The sequence below is a fragment of the Linepithema humile genome, chromosome 3, assembly GCF_040581485.1.
Source record: "Linepithema humile isolate Giens D197 chromosome 3, Lhum_UNIL_v1.0, whole genome shotgun sequence".
Lineage (NCBI taxonomy): Eukaryota > Metazoa > Arthropoda > Insecta > Hymenoptera > Formicidae > Linepithema > Linepithema humile.
The window spans coordinates 4,758,560-4,783,470 of NC_090130.1; the positions used below are offsets into that span (position 1 = coordinate 4,758,560).

At 39.4% G+C, this 24,911-nt stretch overlaps 1 protein-coding gene, 1 long non-coding RNA gene and 1 other non-coding gene across 3 annotated transcripts in view; 2 read left to right on the top strand and 1 right to left on the bottom strand.

The window, feature by feature from the left end:
* Positions 1–68: 68 nt before the first annotated feature.
* Positions 69–24,911, top strand: part of LOC105676432 (uncharacterized) — a 202,142-nt gene continuing 177,299 nt past the window's right edge. The window contains exons 1-4 of the long non-coding RNA XR_010889123.1: positions 69–166; positions 273–394; positions 1,404–1,446; positions 12,247–12,335. This is a non-coding gene — a long non-coding RNA (uncharacterized lncRNA). The remainder of the gene's footprint in view (positions 167–272; positions 395–1,403; positions 1,447–12,246; positions 12,336–24,911) is intronic.
* On the bottom strand, positions 2,039–17,082 carry LOC105676430 (knirps-related protein-like). The gene is made up of 3 exons (XM_012374303.2): positions 16,338–17,082; positions 10,309–10,386; positions 2,039–6,671 (listed from the first exon to the last, which is right to left on the bottom strand). Exons 2-3 carry the CDS (start codon positions 10,384–10,386, stop codon positions 5,550–5,552), a joined length of 1,200 nt encoding a protein of 399 aa, XP_012229726.1. The 5' UTR covers positions 16,338–17,082; the 3' UTR covers positions 2,039–5,549.
* TRNAP-CGG (transfer RNA proline (anticodon CGG)) lies at positions 20,237–20,308 on the top strand. Its single transcript has one exon. It is a non-coding gene; the product is annotated as a tRNA-Pro (tRNA).

Below are 24,911 nucleotides of genomic sequence, written 5' to 3' on the forward strand. Positions count from 1 at the left end.
ACATTTTAAAAAAGGTCAATATGATTCTCCCATAGATTTCATCGCAGTCAGTTTCGGAACGCACCACGGATCAGTCGTATTTAGATCGCTCCGTATTTCCCACGATTATTATGGTTTAAAAGAATCTCGACCATAAACAATTGGGTATGTCTTTATCAACAACCAGGTATGTCTTTTGTACAATGTCAAACATTTATTGTAATATGCTATATCATGATTACTGTAATTATTATATCTGTACTAAATTCATATTTCGTATTCTGTGTATCTAGAAAAAATGGGCGCGAATTGCGTATCGAAACGATTGAAATATCCGTAACGTGCTGCCGCGCTCCCAAAAACGTAACAACAGTGAAATGTACGATTGATAAAGAAGGATTCTTCGTTTATTACCGTAAGTAAAATAGTATTATATATTTTTGTAATTATGATAACTGATCGATAACCGACTGATGCCTATTACCCGTTGTATCAAATATCAACAGTCTATAACTGATGTGTATGCGCTATTTGATGATCTACTGCCATATTAGTTTTTATTATGTCGTAACGACTTAGAATCTCAAGCGCGAATATTCTGCGATTAATTACATATTTTAACCGTTAACAGTGCATAACGAGTGCGAATTTTTGTCGGGAGTGCAATTAAAGTGACGGGCGATTATCGAAACGTATGACTGTTAACGCAGGCGTTCGCATTTTAGCGATCATAGTTAGTATTATATGGGTACATAATCCCTTTGACAAACAACTTCAACAAAACAACTCCTAAGCTAGCTCCTCAAAGCTAGCTATTTTCTTCATAGCACCAAGTGTAGGGTATATTTATATTATTCAATATAGAATGTTGAAAATTCAGCTTGTCGAGATTGAATTATAGCCGCATTATGTGAGTGTTCGTATGTGATAATTTTTACCCAACAATGTTTTGCCAAGTAGTTGTCTTGCTTTTTGTCTCGCTCGCTTTGAATGAACAGTGTCGAATATGTAAAGTGATAAGAATCGAGACTAATTATATGCGTGAACACGTTGAGGTACAAAATGTTTTATGTACCTTGCGTTTGCATTTCATGTACTGCGACGTGGTAAGTTCGCGATGTAAATACATCTACATGATTTTTGCATAAGTGAAGTGCATAGGTTAATTTTGTGCAATAGTGCGTATAAATAAGTGTAAATTTCCGGTATTCATCGATTCTTTTTACTGGAGTTATGCGAAGCAGTCTAAGACGTAGTGATTGGAAAAATGATTAGAAAAATGTGATATAAATGTACACAATTATAATTTGTATTTATCAATACAAATTAATTACGTATTAAGTATGTAAAATAATACGTATTAATTTACATATAATAAATGTAAAGATATTCATAACAACTAATATATTTATTAATTTTTCCAGGTACAGCTGAAGGCAATTCTGATAGCTAACAACATAATAATCGGTGAGTGAATTTATTTAATATAATATTATAATTTATAATATTGTTTAAAAGAAAACTTGACGTTACATGTCGATAAGCAGACCACGAGTGAATGTGTACATAATTATGAAAATACATACACATACACACATATATATATATAGAAAATTATCACAGTAATAATCGCGCAAATAACTTTTTAATAATTACATTAATTTCTACTTTGACGCTATCTAAACGACAATTCACAATTTTTTATATTACATATATTCTTAATAATAGGGCACAGTCTTAGATGGATTGTACTTTACTTGGGGATATTTTTAATTTTTGAGTATTAATTAAAAAGATTAAGAAAATTATGTTATAGCGAGATAAAAATCGTTTAATGTTATTGATTCAATTTTTGTATTTATTAGATATACACTATCTCTTCATTTGCGCAATCGAATTTTTGTATTTTGAGTAACAAATTACATAAAACATTCAAATTGAAAAATTTAAGTCACTATTTTTTTGTTTATCAATATCGCGAAAAAGAGCTGAAATTTGTAAATTAGAGGAATGGTTGTATGTCATATTTCATTGGGTCATATTATATCTTACAAGGTAATAAAAAATAATTAACTTTTATTATTAAATACAAGTAGTGTACAAGTAAGTACTTACTGGCCCCGGTCCCGTTTCCACAAACCATGCCGATCGTATATTTACAATTTGTCCTCGTCTTATCGCTATCTATAACAACGTATGCGAAATATTATACGTACTTCGCGTGCATTTGACTAAAAAAACTTCATTGATTAAATACAATAAACTTGGATATGTACATGTCCAGGATAAAACGATTTCTTACACTTGCTGATACAATACTGGCCTTTATTGACTACATTCGATCTACAAGGAATGTCTAACGAAATCGCTGTGGACAGTGTTCACAGCAATCAACAATTGTTACGAATAATATTTGTTTTATCGTAAATTCCATCTCGCAATTATACATCTACGAAACATGAGAGGGTGTGGGATTGCTACGAAACAAACGTACATGGGAAGTGATAATGTGTCTATTCTATATATACAAACTTTATATACACGAATCTCATAAACATGATTCAGAAATGCGTTTGCAATACGCAAAATTATCGAGTATTTGTCCGAAAGCATCGCATCGGAGAGTTTGGCATCAATTGTATCAAGGCACAATTTTATTTTTGGCAATAATCCGATCTTTTAGTATTATCAGATAGCTACTGTACGTAGATTTTTTTTTAAATTGAGATCAATTTTTTTTGAAAATAAAAACATAAATTATTAATTTTTAGTATCAATATTTTAACAGTTATAAATATTAAATTATATTTTTCTTAAAATAAGTCAGTTGAAAATAATTGGATGAGGTATTTTATATAGATAAATCTTCGGTAATTATTTGGATAAAATTTTAGTTTTTAATCTTAAATACCTATATAAAACCATTATACAATTGTCACCATGTTCTCCTACGTATTTTCTCCGATGAAAATCTCAAAGTATCGATTGCCAGACTCGTAGCCGGTAGTAATAACAATTTCTTTGTCAACCGGATCGCGGCACCATGTGTATCCTCTTCGCAGCCTGTCTTAAATTCCAGAAAGCCACTACTGGTCGCAAACGGATCTACAAATCGTACCGCGATTCCGTCTTAAAAGCGAAGCTGTGTTCGGCGGTTACGTTGCTGAATAAAACGACGACGAAAATATCGTCCGTGACACCTGTGAGAACCCGGGCCGAACGCAGGCAGAATATTCCCGAAATTCTGGATGTTCCGTAAAATTTTCGCGAAAGATTCTCGATCGAGATAATCATCAGTAGAGATCGTATTATAATTATAGACCAAAGAGTAGTACGTGCTGTTAATATTTAAAATGGAATCTGAAGATAACAAAAATCAAAGTATTATGCGCGATATAATGTTTTAAAGGTTAATATGAACGAAGTTTCAAGTTTCATCTTTCAAATATTTGATTATCTCTCACCAGTAAAAAAAAACTGAATAAATTTCTTAACTCTTTTAAATAAAATCTTATCTTTATAATAAAAAAAAGAAAATATCGTCGCGAAAATCACGGTTTCCTCCCGTGAACGCTTCTTCTTCGTAGTACGCGTATCGCGAAAGGACCATAAGAACACCGTGCCGGCGGAAACAACATCGGCAGCCCGTCGGCAGGCTCTTGTAAGATAAAACGGGCTACTGACATCGTACACGTGTATGCCGGTGCGTAAGCGTACGCGCAAACACGTGTGCGCCGCGACGTGTTTATCAGGTGACGCTCGCGTCCTGCGTCGTTCGTCTTCATCTCGCGTGATTACCGCGAACAAGTTAGCAAGTGAGCGAGCGCGCGCTCGTTAATTAAAACGGTGGAATCTCGTTAAAGTCGATTGGTTGTTACGCAAGTGAGTATCGATTGGCGGCTCGCTTGCCTCGGAATTGAGATGTCGGATCGTTGTAATTTTTTTTTCCTCCGAGACTCGCTCGCGCGTGTGCGAACAGAGCGCGTGTAGTCGCATTCCGGCTCGTTCGTGAGTAAGGGTGCAAACGATTGTACGATTGAATCTTCCTGATCGTCCACGCGAGAAAAGAAATTACGGGAGTTTTTAATCATACATGCGCGATAGATAATTAAAAATATTGTAAAATTAGCGGCATTAGCAGGCATCAGGTTACCTCGCGAGCGTTTGTATCATAAGCACAATCAAAAAGATAAATTTCTTTTCATGCTAGATATGCAAATTGTTTTAAATTTTTGTGTGCTCTTCTTTTCAATTCTTTAGAATAGGAAGAGTGCGCAGTCTATTCACGGGATTTTTCTTTGTCTAGGAAATTAAAGAATTTCTATCACGAAAATAATAACATATGTATATATATATATATATATACAGATTTATGATACAATGTATAAATATATTATATTTTTTTATGCTTTTAATATTTAACACTAATTTAATCTGCAAACATAGCGTATCGCGCGTGCGCTTTTCTTGCTAAATTGTTAGATTTATCTACATTTACCAATTATCTGAATTTTTCGTTTGCAACAAGGCGTCGAAACACTGCACATTTGAAAGTATTGCCGCACATACGCGATCGACAGTAAAACGTGCCTTAAAACAAACATTTACGATATTTCACAAAATGCGTTTGCTATAAGTCGATCTTTATAGCGAACACCGCGTAACCGTGACAATATTATGGCCTTTGCGTCTAATATTAATCACTGACGCTGCGCTCGGTACTCGTGTTGTTATCTTACATTTACATTTATATCTTTTCAGAATGTAACATATATATATATACAAAATTTAATATCTATTCCATACATTAACATGCATATACACTAATATAACGACCAGATCATCATATATATATGTATATATGATGATCACATTGCATATATACACGTATATGTATCCTGCATCATATTCTTTCAAGTACAAGAATAATTCTAAATTTATTGCACAACATCCGATATAATAGACTACTTTATCTATTACATAGAAAATTAATAGATTTAGATCTTTCTTTCTATTGTTATCGAGTACATGAAGAATCAATCATTTTTATCGTTAATATACAACGATGAAAATGTTATATGAAACACTTTTTGTATTTTAATCGTCTCGGTACGTATAAAAATAATATACTTTATATTTAAACATTTGAGCGGCAATTTTCCATTAGAAATAGTCGCCCAAGTGTTTATTCGTATTTATCATTTTTATACACCATTCATATCTAGTCATTTATACATCATTTTTTATATATTGTCATTTATTTACCGTATCATTGAAATATCACAAACGTTTCGCTTGTTTAATATGATACATGGAATGCTTAAGCGACTTAAGTTTATTTTTTTTTCAACGATTGTCACTAGTAATTGAATTCTATGTACGATGTGCACACAATGTGTAGTTTTACGGGAAAAAGACCGTTTTACGCGTTACACAATGCATAGAATAACCGTGTTGAGAACCACTCGTGTCTACGGAAGTCCTAGAACAAATATCGAAGTAACACGAAATATCCTTGGTCCGATGACGTTTCCAATCGTTTCTTTCCGAAATCTAGTCTCATCCAGATCTTACGATCGCGTCGTCAAATCTATCGGTTTCTTCGAAGACGAGGTCTCCGTATCGCTCTCCGTCTCCATTTCGTCTTGCGAATGATCGCTCAGGGACGCCGTGGCTGTTTTCATGGATAGATCCATCGGTTCATCCAACGGCTGGCAGCACTCCGGACTGCTCTCGATTAATCTGTCTTTGGAAGTTCGCACCTCCCTCGGCGTCGGCGATCTCGCCGGCGGCGTTCGCGAGCTGTTCAGCAGCATCGCGTCCAGGTAGAATTGATCGTGATTGTTGTTTCTCTCGCACAAGTCACTTTCATCAGCGGACGACGACATCGAGGTTTTCGACGCGGTCGTCGTGGCCGTCGTCGTCGTTATGGTCGACGTCGCGGCGGCCACGGCACCGCCGTTATCGTCGAGCGTCGTCGGCGAGCGTCGCAGCATGCTGGACGTGTGACTCGCTACGAGGGGATGAGACACTCCGTGAGACGAGTAAAGATAAGGCGGGAACATAGCGAGACTAGGTGGCGGCAGAAAAGGCGACGGCAGCAGCGACATGTTGCCGAGGGGAAAGCCCAGCGGTAGGCCCATCATTTCCTTGCCCAGAGAGGGCAAATCGGGCACCTGTAGATGCATATGCGGCGGCCGGAAATTGGCATGTCCGGCGAAGGCCGCTCTCCTCTCGGAAACCTCGACGGAGCTGTCGCTGTTGTGAGATTCGGGCGAGCTGATGCTGGGCGAGCTGGAGTTCTTGTAGTCATCGAGGCTGAGCATCATGGTTTCGTCTTTTCGCTGGAGATTGTGGACAGGGGAACTTGTCGGCTTACGTTGCTGCTGCGACAATTGCTGTCGACCGAGAATACCAGGCTGGTAGTGATGTTGCGGCGGCTGCTGCTGCTGCTGCAATCGTACCTCTAACTGTTGCTGTTGCTGCTGCTGCTCTTGCAAGAGGCAGTGGATTTTGAACCAGTTCGATCTGCGACCGTATCGCGAGCCGGACTTCGACATGCCGACGAATAGACATTTTCTCAGGCGGCAGGCTTTGCATGCGGTACGATTCTTTTTGTTTATCACGCACTCGCCGCCGTTCTTGCATTCGCTAATGCTGTTCAAGTTGTTGTACGAACGCCCGAAGAAAGACTGCAACAAGAACCATACGCCAGCCAATTAACACTAATGTATTACATGCGAAATGAATTTGCTCGCGCGCGTTAAAAATTATAATAATATATCGGAGGGTCGAGCTGTTAAAAAATATGAATCATAAAGAAAATGTACATATAAATCATTTTTCAGTAAAAAATTCAATCAAACACACATGAAGAATTTAAGAAATTAATTCTATTTGTAATAAGATATCAAGCGGTAGTTATAAAAAAATTGTTGTGCAAATGAGCAGAAAAAAGTATTTTGCATTAATATGGATGTAGCAAATCACGCAAATGTAATCTCACAAAATGATTACAATCGAGTTGCATTAACTATTAAATTCTTAAAATATTTCTATGTTAATTTTTCGTATATTTTCTATAAATTGATAGATATATTTAATATTTCTATTAAAAACAGTATTAAATATTAAAAATTTATATCGAATCGTTATCGATTCACCGTCGACGACATCGCGAAATCATCATGTAAGCCGTATTCTATCGACAAGCCTTGGGAAGTTTGAAAACGGTATTGTAACATTTGTAACAACGTCGGAGTCGTTAGCGTGTAACCGTACGCTCTCGTTGTCTCATTCATGGCATGCGAGCGCGAAAGGGGGCAGGGGGTGTGGTGGGGTCGGCGCGTGCGGCCTGCTGTTCTCCCGCTAATTGCCCAAATGGTGCAATTCCACGTGATTCCGACACCGCACTCGTTGCTTTTGTGCCGGAGATGGAGAGCAACGGCCCCCGCTGCGTCGCCCTCGTCTACATTATTTTCTCTCTCTTTTTCTCTGTTTGTGTGGAATAGAGTCAGGAATTAGTTGCAATTTTCAGCTGATTTTCAAAGTAAATGTATTGTGTTTTCCTCTTACTGCTAACGTTTTAGAAATCGAGTCGCTAAACGTATGTAATAAAAGCGCGTGACACTTTCAAGTCATAGTTCGAGTGGATTAGATTTTAGTTTAAATCTTTTTCTTTATAAATTGGTTGTTATTTTATAACTATAGAATTATAAAACTATGCTTTAGAACAACGTGTACCTTTGTCACATGCATTTGTTAGAAAGAAACCAGCGATAAGCGGAAAATAGTGAATATCTATTTCGAAAATCATCAGAAAGTTGGAATTCCTAACGATGATATAGAACAAAAGCATCTAAATGTATTAAAAAAAGATTAAAAAATAATAGAAAAAGTGAAGAAAATAATTTACAGAAAAGAGTATAAAATCTTCAAATTAAATTCATTAATTTAGAAATACAAAATTTAATATATTTAGATTTTAGATCACTAAATATATTTATATTTATATATAATTAAATATTAATTGACAATATAAATTATATATAAATAATTATTCACTATTAATCCTTAAATAAAATTTAATTAGTTACAGTTATAGGTAAATTTGATTTTCTTTATCTGAAAATGACTTCTGACAGCAAAATAGCAATATGTAAAATTTATAGAGCAATATTGATTTTAAATGCGATATGTGTTTAATTTTATTTTCACATAAAGAATTTATGTATCAATTTCATTAAATGTTAAATAGTTTTACACGTATTGTTATTGCTTTATTACACGTATCGGTTGCTTTTTATGTCGAATTGTTGCGAGACAACAGTTTCGGCTCACCTCGCTTGAATTGATAGTTAGAGTTTCTCAATCACCGCGATTTATATGTCGCTCGGCGCGCAGCAGACTGTCACATCGCGAATCGGTGAGCGTTTAAAGGGACGCGCGTGCACGCGGCCGCGTTGTCCACTTTCGCTTTTTCTACCCGCATACACACGCTATATTATTAATCGTTTCTGGTTCGTTTGTCCTGGAAACGAGCTCTTCCTGCGACCTGGTGGTCCCGATGCGCGCATTGCCGAGACCTATGGGCCGGTATAGCGTTCCACTTGTTTTCGCCGTCGACGTCAACATCGTCGTCATCCTCATCGTTTGTCCTCCACTTTCTTGTTCCAATGTTGCTCACGTTAGAAAGAAAAGGAACGCGCGACGCTTCAGAAGCGATGACACAATTGAGAAAATGCTACCGTTATTATGTGCCCTCCTCTCCTCGGACCCCGGCAGCACGCCCCCTTCATTCGTCGTGCACGCTGAAGTTATGCAAACAGCCCTACTTGAAAGCTATTCTACGCTCGTTTCATAGCACCGGCTTCGGACAATTTTTTGGGTCTTTAGAGAGATTGTCTTCGCACACTCGCGAGAAATTGGTACTGCGATACATGTTACTCTGCAATTACTGTAATTTGAATAAATTTGTAAAGAGTCATCGTACACTAAAACGCGAATATTCATTTTGAAATACTAGTTCACGATGAGACCGCGTGTTGCTTCGGTTAAGAGGGTTTTTCCATTATTTTCTTCTATTTTCGACGCAAAAATAAACAACTCGACATCTCGGTGATGAGATTACGATCGGTTTCGAACAGCGATCTTATAGCTATTGTAACATTGTTTTTTTTTCCTTTAACCCTGCCTCCACTTTTCACGGTGAATGCTCTGCTTGTTATAATGTTTGTAATTCTACATATAAAAGCGTTTACATTACAATCGCTAAGAGCTTGTTATTCAACAGGAAAAGGGAGAAGGGCCCCTTTTATTCGTTCCGATCGCCGGATCGTCGTAAGACGCCGCTTCCGACACTTCGCACTTGTCCGCCACAATTGTTTCCGCCCTAGTTCACGGTTACGTCAGCACGACATTGTTTCGTTTCGTTATTTTCGTTTTCAGGCCCATCGTAGCATGTCAGCTCTCCCTCCTCCGCGCGATCTCGCAGTTTTTCCCTCTCCTCACGCAGCCGCTACCGTTCTCGTTTTTCTCGTTCGCTTCACGCTTCGAGCGAGCGGCTCTTCGACGCTGATGCGGTCTGCGACGGTTTGCCGCTTTTCAATCGAATCGCGCGCGTGCATTCGCTGCTTTCGGGCCCCCTCGGACTAGGTTGACACGCATGCCTGGCCAAACGTTTAACCTCGGCCACGGAGCAACTCGTGAAAGCGATCGCTTGCTGCCAGCCCGCACGGGCCCTTGCGAAACTCCGGGAAAGAGCGTCGCCTCGACGCGGCTTCCCTTGGGCTTGGCTCGACGTGTCGCACCGATTGAGAAAAACCATGAGCAAAAAAAACCTCGCTATTAGAGTGATCGATCAGGAGCGAGGTTCTTTCCTCTTGATCGCGAACATGCCGTGTTTTTTCGACGGTGAGATCGATTTTCTTTACGCACGTTGCCTGAATCGGCAGAGTGATTCCCCGGAACGCGAGTCCCTGCTTGCGGTGACGATGCTTCGATCGTGTAATGTGAAGAAGTAGATAAAATGAGCTGTTAGCTAAGTTTTTTTTCTATTTTTTTTTATCTAATTTACTTACGCTTATAATAATTACATGAATTACAACAATATTAAATAGTTGATAAAAAAGCGGCTGTTTTATGCAAAACAATCAGATGCTTAACCGAGGTGCGAGATGCGCGTCATTAAATTTAAACGGAGGCGAAAAATTATAAATTATATTAATTACGATTTTGTTAATCAATAATTTTTAATTCGCGCTCATGAGTTTGTTTAATGATATTCTGAGAAAGAGAGAGAAAAATTCAAAATTGGATGGCAAAACTCACCTTGCAACCCTCGCAGGTGAATGCGCCGAAGTGGAAACCGGCCGCCGGCTCGCCGCACACCTTGCATTGCTGGTTCATCTGCAATAAAAAAAAAAACAATAGCTTTAGTACTAGAACAGATTTCTGATTGCATTAATGAACTGCGTGCGTATACAAATGAATTTTTCGCGATAAAGTTGAATGATCAGAAATAATTTAATATTTAGAAAAATTTTGTTTAATTATCATTTTCAGTATTTAACAGTGGCACGTTCAACATCAGTTAAATATCTAATAACATAATTTTGATTATATAAATCAAAATTATATTTACGACATTTTTTGCCTATTATACTGTTTATCAAATTCTATTGTACTTAAAAAATATTTTATAGATATCAAGCACTGCTCTATTGAATTCTACCTATTATTAGACAGCGTATTATTTTTATGGCACAATTTTTTGAGTATCAAAATATGACAAGTAGAAAAGTTTACACCAAAAATTTATTCAATCTTGTTCCTTGCTAAATAATATATTTAATTTATTTTCTAGCATTATCCGCGCGCGGCTCTACATTGCTCTTCTTATAAAATGTTTATTGCATAAGATTTATGAACGTGTTTAAAAAATATTAAAAATCATTAGATACTGTAATTATGAAACTGTCCATTGTGAGTTACCCGCGATATCATGATATACAATCGTGTGGCGTTTCCCTGACGAATCGCTTCCTACGCGACGGAAACGAAAAGTGGATCGGTCGGACGCGTGTACCTTTGACAAGTCGGCAATGCAATCTTTATCGTGCGCCTACACCGATCGGAGCGCACGATTGAGTAAGAGAAGAGGCACGTTGCATAATGTGCCGCTTTGCAGTGCGGCGTGCGCGCGCGCGAATCGCTGGATCGTAGCAAAGCGGTGCGTGTTACGTTCAACGAGCGGAAAACTCTTGCGCTTGCTTTTTTTCCTCGGTAGTCTCCGTCTTTTTCTCGCGCCCATTCCTTTCGCCTTCTTTGGCCGATCGTCCAGAAAATGGACCGTGGCTTCGCGGTCTCCTTTTCATACCTCGTCGCTTTTATTTATTTCTCGCCGCGATCCCTTGCACAATGCGCATTTGCGTAGGCCAGCGGAGCGACGCCGCGGAAACGGACTCCTAACGTAACGCGTTTCTCTATTTTTTCCCCTCCTTTGTTTCTATCATTTTTCGTTTTTCCTATTCGCGGCAGTATTCTAATATTTCTAACGTTTTCTCGGCTTTTTCTACCAAAATGTCAGGCGATCACGAATATGGGACAATAGCGGTGACCCAGATGTTTGCCGCGGCCCGAGGGCAAAACCGTGCCCACCTCCGTCGACTTTCATACGTGACGGACTGTCGCTAAATGGGAAAGTAAATCTCAACTAATGGAAGAGACATCTACGTTGTTTGATCAACGGAGTCTCTCTCTCCTGACCTATACCCAACAGTCGTTGACACTTATCATTCGCGGACGCCGCCGTTTCTGCCGCGGCATACCTGCAGGCCTCGTGCGTGCAATTCCGTGTTTGTATTTTTTTTTTCACTTGCTTGTACGCTCACTTCCCGTCGTGCCACGCCGCGTAAAAATGCCGCGGTATTGTGACGATAAAAATTCGTGTTATTTGAATCTATTCGAGAGACAATCGCATAGCGATTTGTTCTGAATTGTTATCCTGTGTCGCGTTCGGCGAGCAGATATCTCTTCTTACGTGATCGTTCTGTTGCCACCGTTCGCGATATTTTTCCAACGTCGCCGAAAAACTAGCGTATCCGTGTCGCGGCTTGCTCGGTGGCGCTCAACGGCTGACAAAACCGAGCAATGCGGTAGAGTATTTCTCAATTGTCGAATTATTCGCTATAACCTCATTAACGATAGCCTCAAGGCTCCTCATTGTTTCTCAAGTCTAATTGTCGTTCGAATTTTTTTCTGTTTTAGTGCAGGACGGACACTTGTGGAAAGAGACTGTCCTGCGGCGCCTGAATCACAGCAACCTGCAATGATTAGAGGTGTGCATCCGGTAACAGGTAAGTCTCATTCAGTGAATGCGTGTGCGTTCCACGCCGATACAATCGCGATGTTTAAATGATATTGTTGTCGTGTCGAGATGTCGCAAGAAAATACACAATGTCGTCAGATAAAAATCAAATAAGGCTAATGAATTATATTCTATGTGTGACATTAAAAATGAAAAAAGCGGTCAAACATGTGGATAATGGTGAACCATTTTACGATCGTTAAAAGTATAAAAAATTAGCTATTATGACTAATAGATAAATTATAAATTTGCGATCTACAATGCTTTATTTAATTAATATAATTTTCAATTAATCACATGTGCAGTTATAAAGTACATAAAAGTAAAAAAGCACAATTTTTCTCAAATATTTAAAAATTCGACTTAAGCAGGCAAGAAAATACGAATCATTACATAAATAATTCTTCTTTGCGATGTATGATTATGGTTTTGCCCAACATCATTAATAAACGCGCTATCCATTTATCTATCTTGACTCGCGAGAATTATTCGGCGTAATCGGGAATTTCACAATTACACTCGACGACGATAAGTGGCCGCTGCGCACTTGTTATGATCTCCGGCCGCCGCGGTCGGTGCATGTAAATAGGTGATTCACGGTTCGGTAATCGTAATAGCCCGCGCGATTCCGCACGCGGGATTAAGATTACGAGCTATTATCGCGAACTACGTGCCGTTTTCCCTCCAATTTCCTGACGATCGTTACCTGCGTTTCCTCGTGACAACGAGAGAGTCCGGCTCTCGTCTTTTTACGATTACCGTAACAAAACGTTCCCGCAGAAGCGAGCGATTCCTTTCGAGACAACTCAACACGAAGCGTGCGAACCCGATCTCTCGCAATAAAAGCCGACCAGATATTTCCGATTCGCGCCGATCGGCAGCGGCGGCGACGATCCGCTCGCGCGGTCCGCAAAGCTGCTCCATAATAAGTGCTTGTCTCTCAGACTCGTTTCCCGATAACGAGACTCGGCGCGGATTATCGCCGAGAGCGGATCTCGGAGGCAACGATCATCGCCAAGATCGACGGGGACCGTCACGAGACCTGACCTTGCACACGATTGTTGCGCCAAGTAAGCGCAGGCCCTAGCGCAAGTTCGTGAGAATCGTAATGACTCCCGGCGACTTGCACAGTCTTGGTCTCCGACGATCATCGACAATGGCTATAATGCGAAACACTAGATGCGCATCTGTTAGAATCCTCTCAAAGCGATCAATCGATGAAACTCTTGCAGACCACGCGACACTCGTTCTCTTTTCCCGTGCCGACCTCCTGAATAAACAATCACGCGCAACACCTTTTTTCGCAAAAAAATATACATAGATATTTCCATCGATTGAAAAAACGCGAAGAACGATCGCAGCATAAAAATAATCACTTGTATTTTATTATGCTTCGCGTAATTATTATTAAGAGCGGTTAAATAAAATAATAATATTCTAATCTATAAATAGCAATCTAATTTATAAATAAAAAAATAATCTAATCTTTCTAGTAAAAATTTAGACTTATACCTTTTTTTGCAAAAAAAAATGTTTTCTTCTGAGAAATGACAAACTGTTATAAGCGATCTAACGTATAGGAATACTAAAAAAATTCTATTCTTTAACAGTACTCTTTTGATTCTAGAAGATTTTCCTCCGACATATGGCCTCAAGAGCACTTTCTTATGTAGACTATCTATTTCTGTTTTGTCTCCTTGCATATTTCTCGTTTGAACCTTGGATATCTCAGCAGTTTTGCAGTAATCAATTGCCTTTTGTAAATTAAGATTTTCTGTCCTGAGGAGCCTCTCCTGCAGCATCTCGTCTCTTATTCCTAGTACAATCCTGTCCCGGATTATTCTGTCAGTCATTGTTCCAAATTCACATGATTGACTCAGCTTTTTTATTTCTGTTAGAAAGCTCTCAAATTTCTCGCCTTCTTGTTGTAATCTGTTGAAGAACTTGAATGTTTCATATACAACATTCTTCTTTGGAATGCAATATTCTTCAAAAGACTAACTTGCGCCAATTCTCACCAATATTTCTATTTAGATTTAGTCCTTTTGGTGGTTTGCAGTATAGTTCCATTTTATAATCAGTATCATTGCTGTTTTGCATGGTTAATCTCTAAATTATCAATGAGGTTGCACACTTCTTTTATGGTCCGTTGTCATGAAACTTTTAATATTTTTTCTATCACTTTACGACTGCACCATGTTATATTTATGTTTAGTTGTAATAATACACCAGACTTAAACATATATAATTAATAAAACATTTTTATACATTGACTTATAACACACTTATCTTATTGTCGTCTCCGACCGTCTGTGCTTTCCTAGCATATACATTCTTTTAACAAATGCGCGTGTCGCTAATATCTTGCATATCCTTTTATTTCAAGAGACTATTCAAATTATTATAGTGGAATTTCCTATAGAAGAATTTACTCTTGATTATAGCTCATGCGTCCACTTTTTTATAGAGGAATACGCGTTAAAGAGGAATATGCTTCATGTAAGATTTTTTGTTTAGAGGAAATGCTTAGAGGAATTTCCCGCTTATAAATAGAATATTTTTTTTGAAGGACATTTCCAAACTGAACATGCATAGCTTAGACGTGGTGAATAATGGGAAGAAAATTATTGAAAAAATTTTAGTGTCCTATGCATACTGCACCACGCGCGCGCGTTGCACATGCACACACGATAGATCATCTCTTTTTCACGCTATAATTTAAAATCTATTTCTAATTAGGATTCTATTACAATTCGGCATATTTTAAAAACCGATGTTGCAACTGCAATTTAATAAATTTCGTCATTTGTATCTCTCTTTTGTCTTCATCACGTTTGTTTGTCGCATTATCTTCGCTTTTTTCGATCATAAAAAGAACGAACTTTTTTTTCTTTGTGAATTTACTGCCACGAGATTGTCAGAAGTCACACTGGTAATAAACTCAACAATGCAGACACTGCGGATTGGGATATTTCGACCAAAAAACGTCTCGACGTTTAACAATAAGTTAGAAGGGTTCATCATGATGTTGGTATACGACAACGTAGCTCAAAGCGGCGGCCGACGGCAGTGTCATACGTTGCCGATTGCATGTCGTTTGGCAGTTGGCATTCGAGGGATTAATACGTTTTATCGCTCACGCCTGCATCCGTTCAGGCAGAATTAATAAGGAATTCCGATCGAGGCACCATCGGTTTACCGGGAAACGATTTCGGCATCTCGTAACGGCCTCATCTCGGCGAGCAGCGGCGATCTAGTTTGCAAAGAGTGACTTCCGCTCTTTCGAAATGAAGCGGCGTTCCGCAACGCGCGTTCCACCGATCGGCCTTCGCATTGCGCGCGACGCAACGACACGGTGTTGTTTCCGATTCTATTGTCGTAACTGGCGTTCAATCGGCGCGCGGACGATTCGTCGCGGCGCGAAGTCGCGGGCAAATTCTACGATTTACAGAGGCAAACGAGTTCGCGAACGCACACGCGAATCTGTCGGGAGTCTAACGAGCCGCGAACGAGAATTCAGCACCTAATCCGCGACGAACCGATTCCGTGACAGATTCTCACCGCTCTCGCGCTCTCGATCCTGCCGTCGCTTCTGAGACGCGATGTGAAAATACGCGGCCCGATATTTTGAAGACCGAGCCAAGCACGAATTCCGAGCAAACGCGTTTAACAAATTAACTGACTGCGAACGTGATCACATGAAAGATCTCTCGTTGTTGTTTGTTGCTTCGATACACCGTTCGCTGAAGAGAACATTAAGCATCATCACGATGACATCTCGCTTTGATCGCGAGATCGAATGAATCGATTTCTCTACGTGATTCTATACTTCCGACGGGCATTATTAGACGATTGTTTTCCGACAATCCGAAGACTAACGTTGCACTAAGAATTTTGACAGTATTCTGTTGATATTATGCTTCGATATTATGTCCGACGTACAAATCTCTCGTTCGAGAAAACGACAAAATTATCACAAAATATTACGTACTTTGGTCGTGATAATTAATTAACGTCGTGCGGATGTTCGGCGATAGTTGCAGACAGAAAATTCCATTGAATTCACCATTAGTCTTCGATGGCAAAACTTTTGACACACTCTTTGTCACTTATTTTAATAACAGCACTTGGTAAGGCATAAAGCACTGTGATTCTGGTCCATTGTCCCAGACTCGCTGCAGTCCAGAGCAGGTAAACCCGGAAACACAATAAATCGTTGCACACTCTTCTACAAAATAATCTGTTAACCGTCCGTCACGAGTGCTTTCTGTTTGATAACGCATCCGAGGGCTGAAAGTTCCTTGAGTAATCACTTCACTGCCGGTCGAAGCACCGAACGCGTGAAATCTCGATCTGACCGTAGTCCGTGGTTTCTTGCTTGCACCTTCTCGCGACTTCTTCCGCGCAAAAGGTCGCAAGTCGACGACGGCGAGCGCGAACTCTCGCGACCGGATAACGGAAGAAGATGAAGACTCTTGACGCGCCGATGACCGTTAGGTGAATGACTTTGGTAGGCGAGGGTGTCCACGTCGATTCTTGAATCGGCCCCCACTTCGGTACGTTTATTTTCCGCGGTCCCACTTCGCCCGCTTTGATCGGGGTCTCCGCTCGCTCGGTCGCGCGGCTCTCGGATCGCTCGTGCGCTCTCGTAAGTATACCTCGAATGGGCCTTATAGGCATACTGTGCGTCGGATCAGCAGAGAAGCGTGTACAATCCTTCCACTGTGGTACAGGTGGGTTGCGGGTCCCGACGTATTTGTGGTGGGGAGTCCTGCTGACGAACGGATAATCCTTCTCAAGCTGGAGGTGGGGGCCGATGAGGGAGGGGCCTCAACCGGGTGCCCTCTCTTCTCATCTTTTCTACTCCTTCTTCGCGTCACCTCCTACCCTTTTGTATCCCAGGAATCAACGACACACGGACTTGGTTCTTCGAATTGCGGTATCGAAAAGCCCCGCTTCTTCCTCTTTCGCAGAAGATTAGTATTTAGAATCTTTTAATAGAAATTAAATTATATCTTTCTATATCCTTATCTCCGACGACTATTGAGAGTCGCATACAAATCGATATGTTATGTTAGGAAGATTTAAAACAAACAATAGAAGGAATTGTTATTTATGAAGTAGGTTTTACGGTTCTCGAGTTTTACAGTATTTGTAGATACAATTCTTTAGAAACATTTCAACTTTGTAGAAATATATTGCTATAAACTTTTGTCAGATGTTTTGTAAATGTCCATTAATTAATTTCTTTTGTGTTGGAAAAATTAATTTAATAAAATAAGTAAAAAAGTAAAATAATAAAATACAAATTGTTTTTGTACTTTAGGAATATCTAAAACTTGTAACATGTGTGTGTATTAGACAAAAGGAAGGAAAGGGATGGAACACCTGTTAAACACCTGAAAAACACCTTTTTCGATAACATATACGTTAAACAATGATTTAGGATGCAATTAGCCTTCAAGAAAAAAAGAGATCTCTTTTCGTTTTCGTTATTCGTTTTTTTTTTACTGAGCTGGTCTAATGTCGACGAATTAGGGTTATTTTTGTGACTTTCTTTCGGGCGAGCAATAACGTGGGAAAGTCTCATGATTCTTACAACGGCGACGACGACACGTATGCTTCGCTTCTGTACGAAGGGAACGATTTACGACGGTTCGCTTTACGTAATAGTTCGCTATTTAGAATGTGACATTTAATGCGAGACGTCGATGCTCTGCCGCTGCGTGCGTCGAAACGATTGCGTTGCGCAGCGCGGTATTACCCGGTTCTACGACTCGACTCCGCGCGAGTACATCACGCATTTACGTACGCGTGTAACGAGATGACTCTCGACGAGACATGTCCTTGGAGGGACGACCGTGACGGCATGGCGATCTCGGCTCGTGTTCGATGGCCGATTAAATTCATTGCTTTAATGGGCCAGCAGTAACGATTACTCATTCATTAAAATTTTTTTCCGTAACCTAAATCACGCCTCTTTTCTCACATATGCGTGCCAAGTAATATTTCGAAAAACAATAAAATGTTAATATTTTTTAAAATAAAATTTTTATCAGTATTATTAAGGAATTTGCTTAAGGCATAAATTAGTCATGTCAGCACTGAAAACAATCATATTTAGATCAAAATGATAAATGCTCGGTTGTGTACTTAACAGAGATCGTTCTTTGAGTGATAATTTCACAGGCGATAGTTTTATGAGTAGTTCGGACTTTTTGGGACATAGTGCTTCCATTATTTGCTATCTCTTCTTATTCTTCTTCTTTTTCGAAGCCTATTCTAATTAATTATTGCTCTCGTTTTATGGCCATGAGAATGAAAATTATTGAGATACAAATTTGCAATGCAGGTAGGCGAGAGAACTATTAGAATTTCTACAATAGAAATTTTTTATGAAGTTTGAAGAAGTTAGTCTTTCTAGATCGTTATATCAGTTTCTTTGAATGCATGGAATGCATCGGTCACAAATAATTGCTGTTATTGAAGAGTTAGGTAGTCTACAAGCTAAATGGTCTTTATTTGTTCGGAGATAAAAGGTTATTGACAGGGACAGTTAATATTTGTATTGTAAAAAGAAAGAAAGTAAGAAAGATAAAAAGTAAGATAGAAAAATGTAAAACGATAGAAGATTCTCTTCTAAAATTTTTCGAATTTTTCTTATTTCAAATTTAGCGATACGTTTGATAACATCTTTACGATTCGTTAACTCGGGAATAGAAAAGTTTCACATCGTAAATGTAGCGTGTCGCTTTGCATACCGGTGCCGTTTCCAGAGTTATTACAATCGCAGCGCGTAAAAGATCTCGCTCGACGCTCTCGTCCCTCCCCTCTTGCGGGAAAGGTTCCATTTCAGAGGAGCTACTCTTCTAGCCCCCGGCTGAGTATTTATCTCACGAAACCCTCGTTTGCGTTTAACACAAGGTTCGGACGAAACGGGTACATAAAGTATTTTTTCCCCCCTTCTTCCATCCCTTCTCTCGCGCTTTTTTTGCGCGAACGGGTCCCGCAATTACGTTCGCGCGATGAAAAGTAATTGCGCAACCCACGCTTCGTGACCTTTCCTCAACTTTGTTGTAGGCCACATGCACTCCTCAAAACACACCGATTATTCCGCGATGAGATGAGATACGCGGAGGCTGAAGCGAGTAACACGCAACGTGAACTAACTTTCCTGATCATAGATGGAGCCACGAATTCTTCGTCGTTTTAGAATGTACACCTACCTGCTATCTTTCTCCTCCTGTATCTCTCATCATCTCGTTTAATCGCGTATCTTTCATATCTGGCTATGATTTTGATTTATATTTTACAATTAATTTATTGTATTTTACCATTATCTCATTACGTTGTTTTTGTTCTTCACATTATACTCAAGTTTGACATAAAACGCTTATCGCGTGTGATATAATGTTTATTATGTCATCAAATTACATAGTTACTGGCGATACGTCATGAGAAAAGAAGCGATTCCAAGAATCTGTTAAACTGCAAAAACTTAATTTGAAGAATTATGTATGCTATGAAAGTGAACCATTATGTACCGCAATGAGCGTGATAGAATAGCGAGATAATAACTCTGGAAATTACAAAGTAATTAAAGTCAAGCATACTTTTTTGTTAGGAAAAGAATCCCAAAGCTGAATTTATAAAAGTATGTTTCACTCGAAGATCAAAAGTATTTATTTCTGTGTTTTCTTGCGAAATAAACATGAATCAGAACGCACACAAGCGTGACTTATACAACAATTAGAACATACTAGACTTGTACAACAATTAGAACATTAATTATATATATTTTAGATAACCACGTCGTAAAATTGTTAATTATTCTAATATAAATTTATGGGTATTCGTGAAGTGAGTTCAGAGGAGAAAACCTGTCAAGATGGCTCGTTGGTCTAGGGGTATGATTCTCGCTTCGGGTGCGAGAGGTCCCGGGTTCAAATCCCGGACGAGCCCGTGGAATGTTTATTTTTGCTTCCCTTTTCTCGAATAATACGTCATTGGTTATTCACACCCACGATGAATTTTATCAAATTTTTATTCTAGACCACGGTTTTGTTTCGTTGAAAACGTAAATCGATTTAACAAGATACGAACCGTTATTCTTCCACTTTCGATTTTCTAGTTACGTCGGTTGTGATGTTGTTAATTATATATTGCTCATCGACGTCAATTAACTTTTTATCTGCGCGATGCGCCAGATAAAATGAAATGCTGAGAATGAATTCTTGACGTGCTGTGTTGCGTAAACGCGCGTTAGTACATGGTGGACAATTAACGTCCGATCTCGTGAGGTAACGCCCTTTTTTTGGCGCAATGAGAGCTTGTAATCCGTGAATTACTATCCCATTAACAACTCAGGTTTACATCGCAACACAAGAGCGTCCAGTTGTTGGACCATGCAATGCCCTCTAATTCGAACATCGGCCCCTTTGATGTCCTAATGCGTTTCTAAAGGCAGAGTTTTTTTTGGCTGATAACGGTTCATTCACCTAACTGCCCTGTCAAAGGTTCACGAATAAAAGTGTGCTAAATTCCGCTCTTAATTCTAACCCGATGAGTCTTCTACTAACAACAAAAAATACAAGTTTTTTTTACTAACAAAATGTGCAGCACAGTAGATAAATTATTATATGTTGCATAATCTATTATTTTATAGTAGATCGGATTTATCTCTATATATAAAATTGCAAACACAAAATGTGAATGTTATATGTTACGTTTTCATTATTTATTTATGATCCACAATGCTAAAAATTGGTATAATTCTTTTAACATTGGTTTTATTTACGTCGACTAGTCTAAAACGCTGATACATTAGTGAACGTTGAATAAGACATCAGGCATTGAAAATAGTGTGGTATCAGATTCTTTGCGAAGACACGCGATATTAAAGAACCTTGACAAAAAAGGATTCTCTTGCCTCGCGGATCACTGCGATGACGAGACGTGTGCGATCCGCGATGTGATCGATTGCCGGGCCGTTAAAGATGACGCGGCTTCTAAAATTATTTGAAACGCCCGCTGCCACTTGGCTTGCATGTCAGATGTTGCAGGATAATCAACACCTGAGTGCGAGCAGCGACAATTATTCCTTTCTCTGGTGCGTAGCGATGAAGACGAGCGTATCGCGTTCCCGAAACTCGTTTTATTGGCCGGTAAGCCGGTGATTTGCTCGGTATGGTTCCTTAAACGAAGGCCGCGCGGATCGATTATAAATGTCACTCGTTCTAGTCCGGTCCATCTCTCGGCGGCTACTCTCGGCAACGGCGATAAATATGAAAAATCAACCTGCACGTCGGAATACGAAATCAGCGTGGAATTGAAATTTTGTAATATTGAGGCGAACCGTGGCGCGATTTATCATGACGATAAATTTCGGCCGGATAATATACGCAGGCGAATGCGTTCACGAGGTTTCGTAAGACCAGGGCGCATCGTGATCGTAAACTCCGATTATTTAAATCTCTGCTTCGCTACCGCGCTGCGCGCGCGTGCATACCTGGACGCGTCCGAAATTGTGTAAGTAGTCGCTCGCGGGGGGAAATATATCTGAAACTCGGCGATTTATGCGAGGTGCGATATCCGCTGGCGCGTTGGAAATGAAACTTGGACCATTAACTTCGTTTTTTTTGTGCGTTTACGAATATGTAAGTGATATAATGCATGGGGGTTTTTTGTTAAGCAAACGTTGCGCGACCGTTGTTCTTTATAACTTTTCTTATTGGTTTTTTTATTGGATTCTCGAATGCATGAAATCAGCTGCTCTATAGGTCAACGAATTTTTTAAGAAATGTTAAATAATGCCGCGTGTCGTATATTAATTTTATATCAAGCCTGTTCTATCCCAATATTCCTGCTTTGATCATATATTCACTCATTTCATCTATTTTTCGCTCAAGATGTAGCCTCAAAAGTATCTATTCTCTTGCACACGGATGTCTCAAAGCTATCGCTATCTTGCGCAATCCGTGGATCCATGGAGTCGTATAATCAACACGTTTTGAGTGTCGACATTTGACAACAATATTTAAAAAAAGAAAAGGATCAAGTTTTGCGCAATCGTGAGGTCAGGCGATGCAAAAGGAGTAAACTGAATTGCTTGTAAAAGTGAACGTTTGGGTAAAAATATGTTTGTGCAATCGAGCCTTCACCAGAGAGAAGGACGTGATCCTTTGAACCACGAGTCCTTTTATCGACAATTAAAGGCTCGTGCAAGGCGCTTGAATGCGCTTCCATTCTTTATGCTTCTCCTTCGTCGTTTTTTATACCGCTGCCTGGTGAAGAGGGAGGGAGTATGAGCGCGCGATTAAGTAATAGGTAATTAATAGAGGCACCGTTTTATCCCGATTTTTTACCGCGCGCGAGGGCACGATCGCAGTAATTACAGCTCCACGTCATATACTCCCCCCTCCCCCTTCCTCTCTCACTCTCGCGCGCGCTTCTTCACTGTGTTTGTAATCTCGCACGCATCGCGCGTACGACAGGGTCGCCCGTAAAAATCTAAACGTGCAATTAGGACCATGTCGTTAATTTATTTTTTTCTACGTATGGGCCTATGTTTTAGACTGGTCCGTCAAATTATTGTCCGATATGCGTCATCTTTAAGAGCGAGCGAGCGAACGATCTCTTGCACGAGCACAGATTACTTCAGTTTCCGTATTTTTTTTTTTTTTAATGATAGAGAAAAGGGTGAATTAGATAAGAAAAATTAAGCTATAGTAATTTTATTCAGAATTAGATAAAACAATAGATAAAATTATGATAAATATTAGTTTTTAAGAATAAATAAATTGCAAAGTGATTTGATAAAATTCACAATTTATCATTGAAGTTGAAAGAATCAAGTTTAAATACTACATTCGATTTTTTTTATATACTTGATGCATGATTTTGTATGACAATTGATAGGCATATTCTGCGCAGCAACAAGTTGCCAATAAGAACTGGCGAATTTGCGTGTCATGTAGAAAATGCGTAGTGAACGAGCGGTCGATTCCGGTTGTTTCCAGCATGTTGCGGACCTCGGGGTTAAACGTCCGACGTATCTCAAAGTGGCAAAGGGGCGAGCCGTCGAAGGCATGTCGTAATAGCTATATACGACACGCGGGAGAGACCGACCGGCCAGTTTTATGATTTACGCAAAGTAATCCCATTACAGGTCGCGTCGCTCGTTAACGTCATACGCGCGACACCGCAGGCTGGACGCGACATTGGAAAACGCGCGAATTACGCTTGTAAACAAGTAACCGTTTCGCCAAAGATTCATTGCATTCTTTAATTATTTTGTTTAAATTTTTCTTCATAAAGAAGTCATTTGCAGTCATTTTTAGTAATTTTATAGGTATTTTGAAAAAATCACTTTTATGTTGTTTTATATGTTAAATTTAACTTTTCTAAAATAAAAATTATACGGCTTAGAAAGTTTTCGGAATAAAAATTGATGGATTATTTCACTTGGAAAATTTCCGAAAATTTAAGCAATGGCTCGCACAGAGTGGCGATGTCGCAGTCGAAGGGAAAATGATCATCTCCAGCGGGGAGGTTAATATCTAGCCAGGCATCCGGGAAAACAAAGTGAAAGGAGCACTATCCTTCGATGGCGGTACACCGTATGCGCCGATACACGTATACGACGCGCATAGTTATATGGCCTATGAATCACGAGCGGAGACGCTCACGTTAAGTCGGGAGTTAATTGAAACTTTTATTCGTAATTACGCATTTTTCTCTATCTTTAACACGCGCATGTCGCGTCTCACCCGTGCATTAATTCATCCGCAAAGTAGCATCACCTGAGCCACGGCGAGACGCGTCGTCTGATGCGTGTATTTAGGGATCCGTCCGCGCAATTTAATTGCGTCTTGTGTCACTGTTAATAACCGTCCTCGGGAATGGTACACCGTCGCGGATATTTGGCAACGCAGTTTCCGGCCATTTTTCAACGCTTCGCGGTAACTTTGTGCAACTTATGCAGTAACTTTATTCAGCTCAAGGGCTGAAAATTTTAGCCTCAAGCAGTTAGAACGCAATATCACAAGTATTTACATGACACGTATTAATCCCTTTCGCACCTTTGTCTAAATGTATTCTGGATAAAATATGTTTCATTGTTTCGGATTGAATACTGCAGCGCGTTTCTCGTAAACTTCGATTCTTCCACCGTTAATAGTTGCGTGCCTGTGACTTAATCTTAAATCAATTTCACGCATATCGCGAGCCGTACGAACGACGACGTTGCAACAGGCGATAAATTTACGTAGTTAATCGGTATTTGAAACGTACAATTATTCTAGTTTCGCTTTACCGGGAATGCTATTAATTATTCATCTCGTTACGCGACCTGTCTGGTATGCTCTAAACGTGCATGTCACAGCACGTCGTTAAAAATTATATACACATTGATGAGTTAAAAGGCAAACAATAAAATTGAATGTGAAATTATTAGAAAAATGTTAAAAAGCTCGCCACCTACATAAGAGGCACATATATATATATATATATATATATATATATAGCATAATTTGCTATCTCCTTATTCGTAGCAAGGTGCGACCCA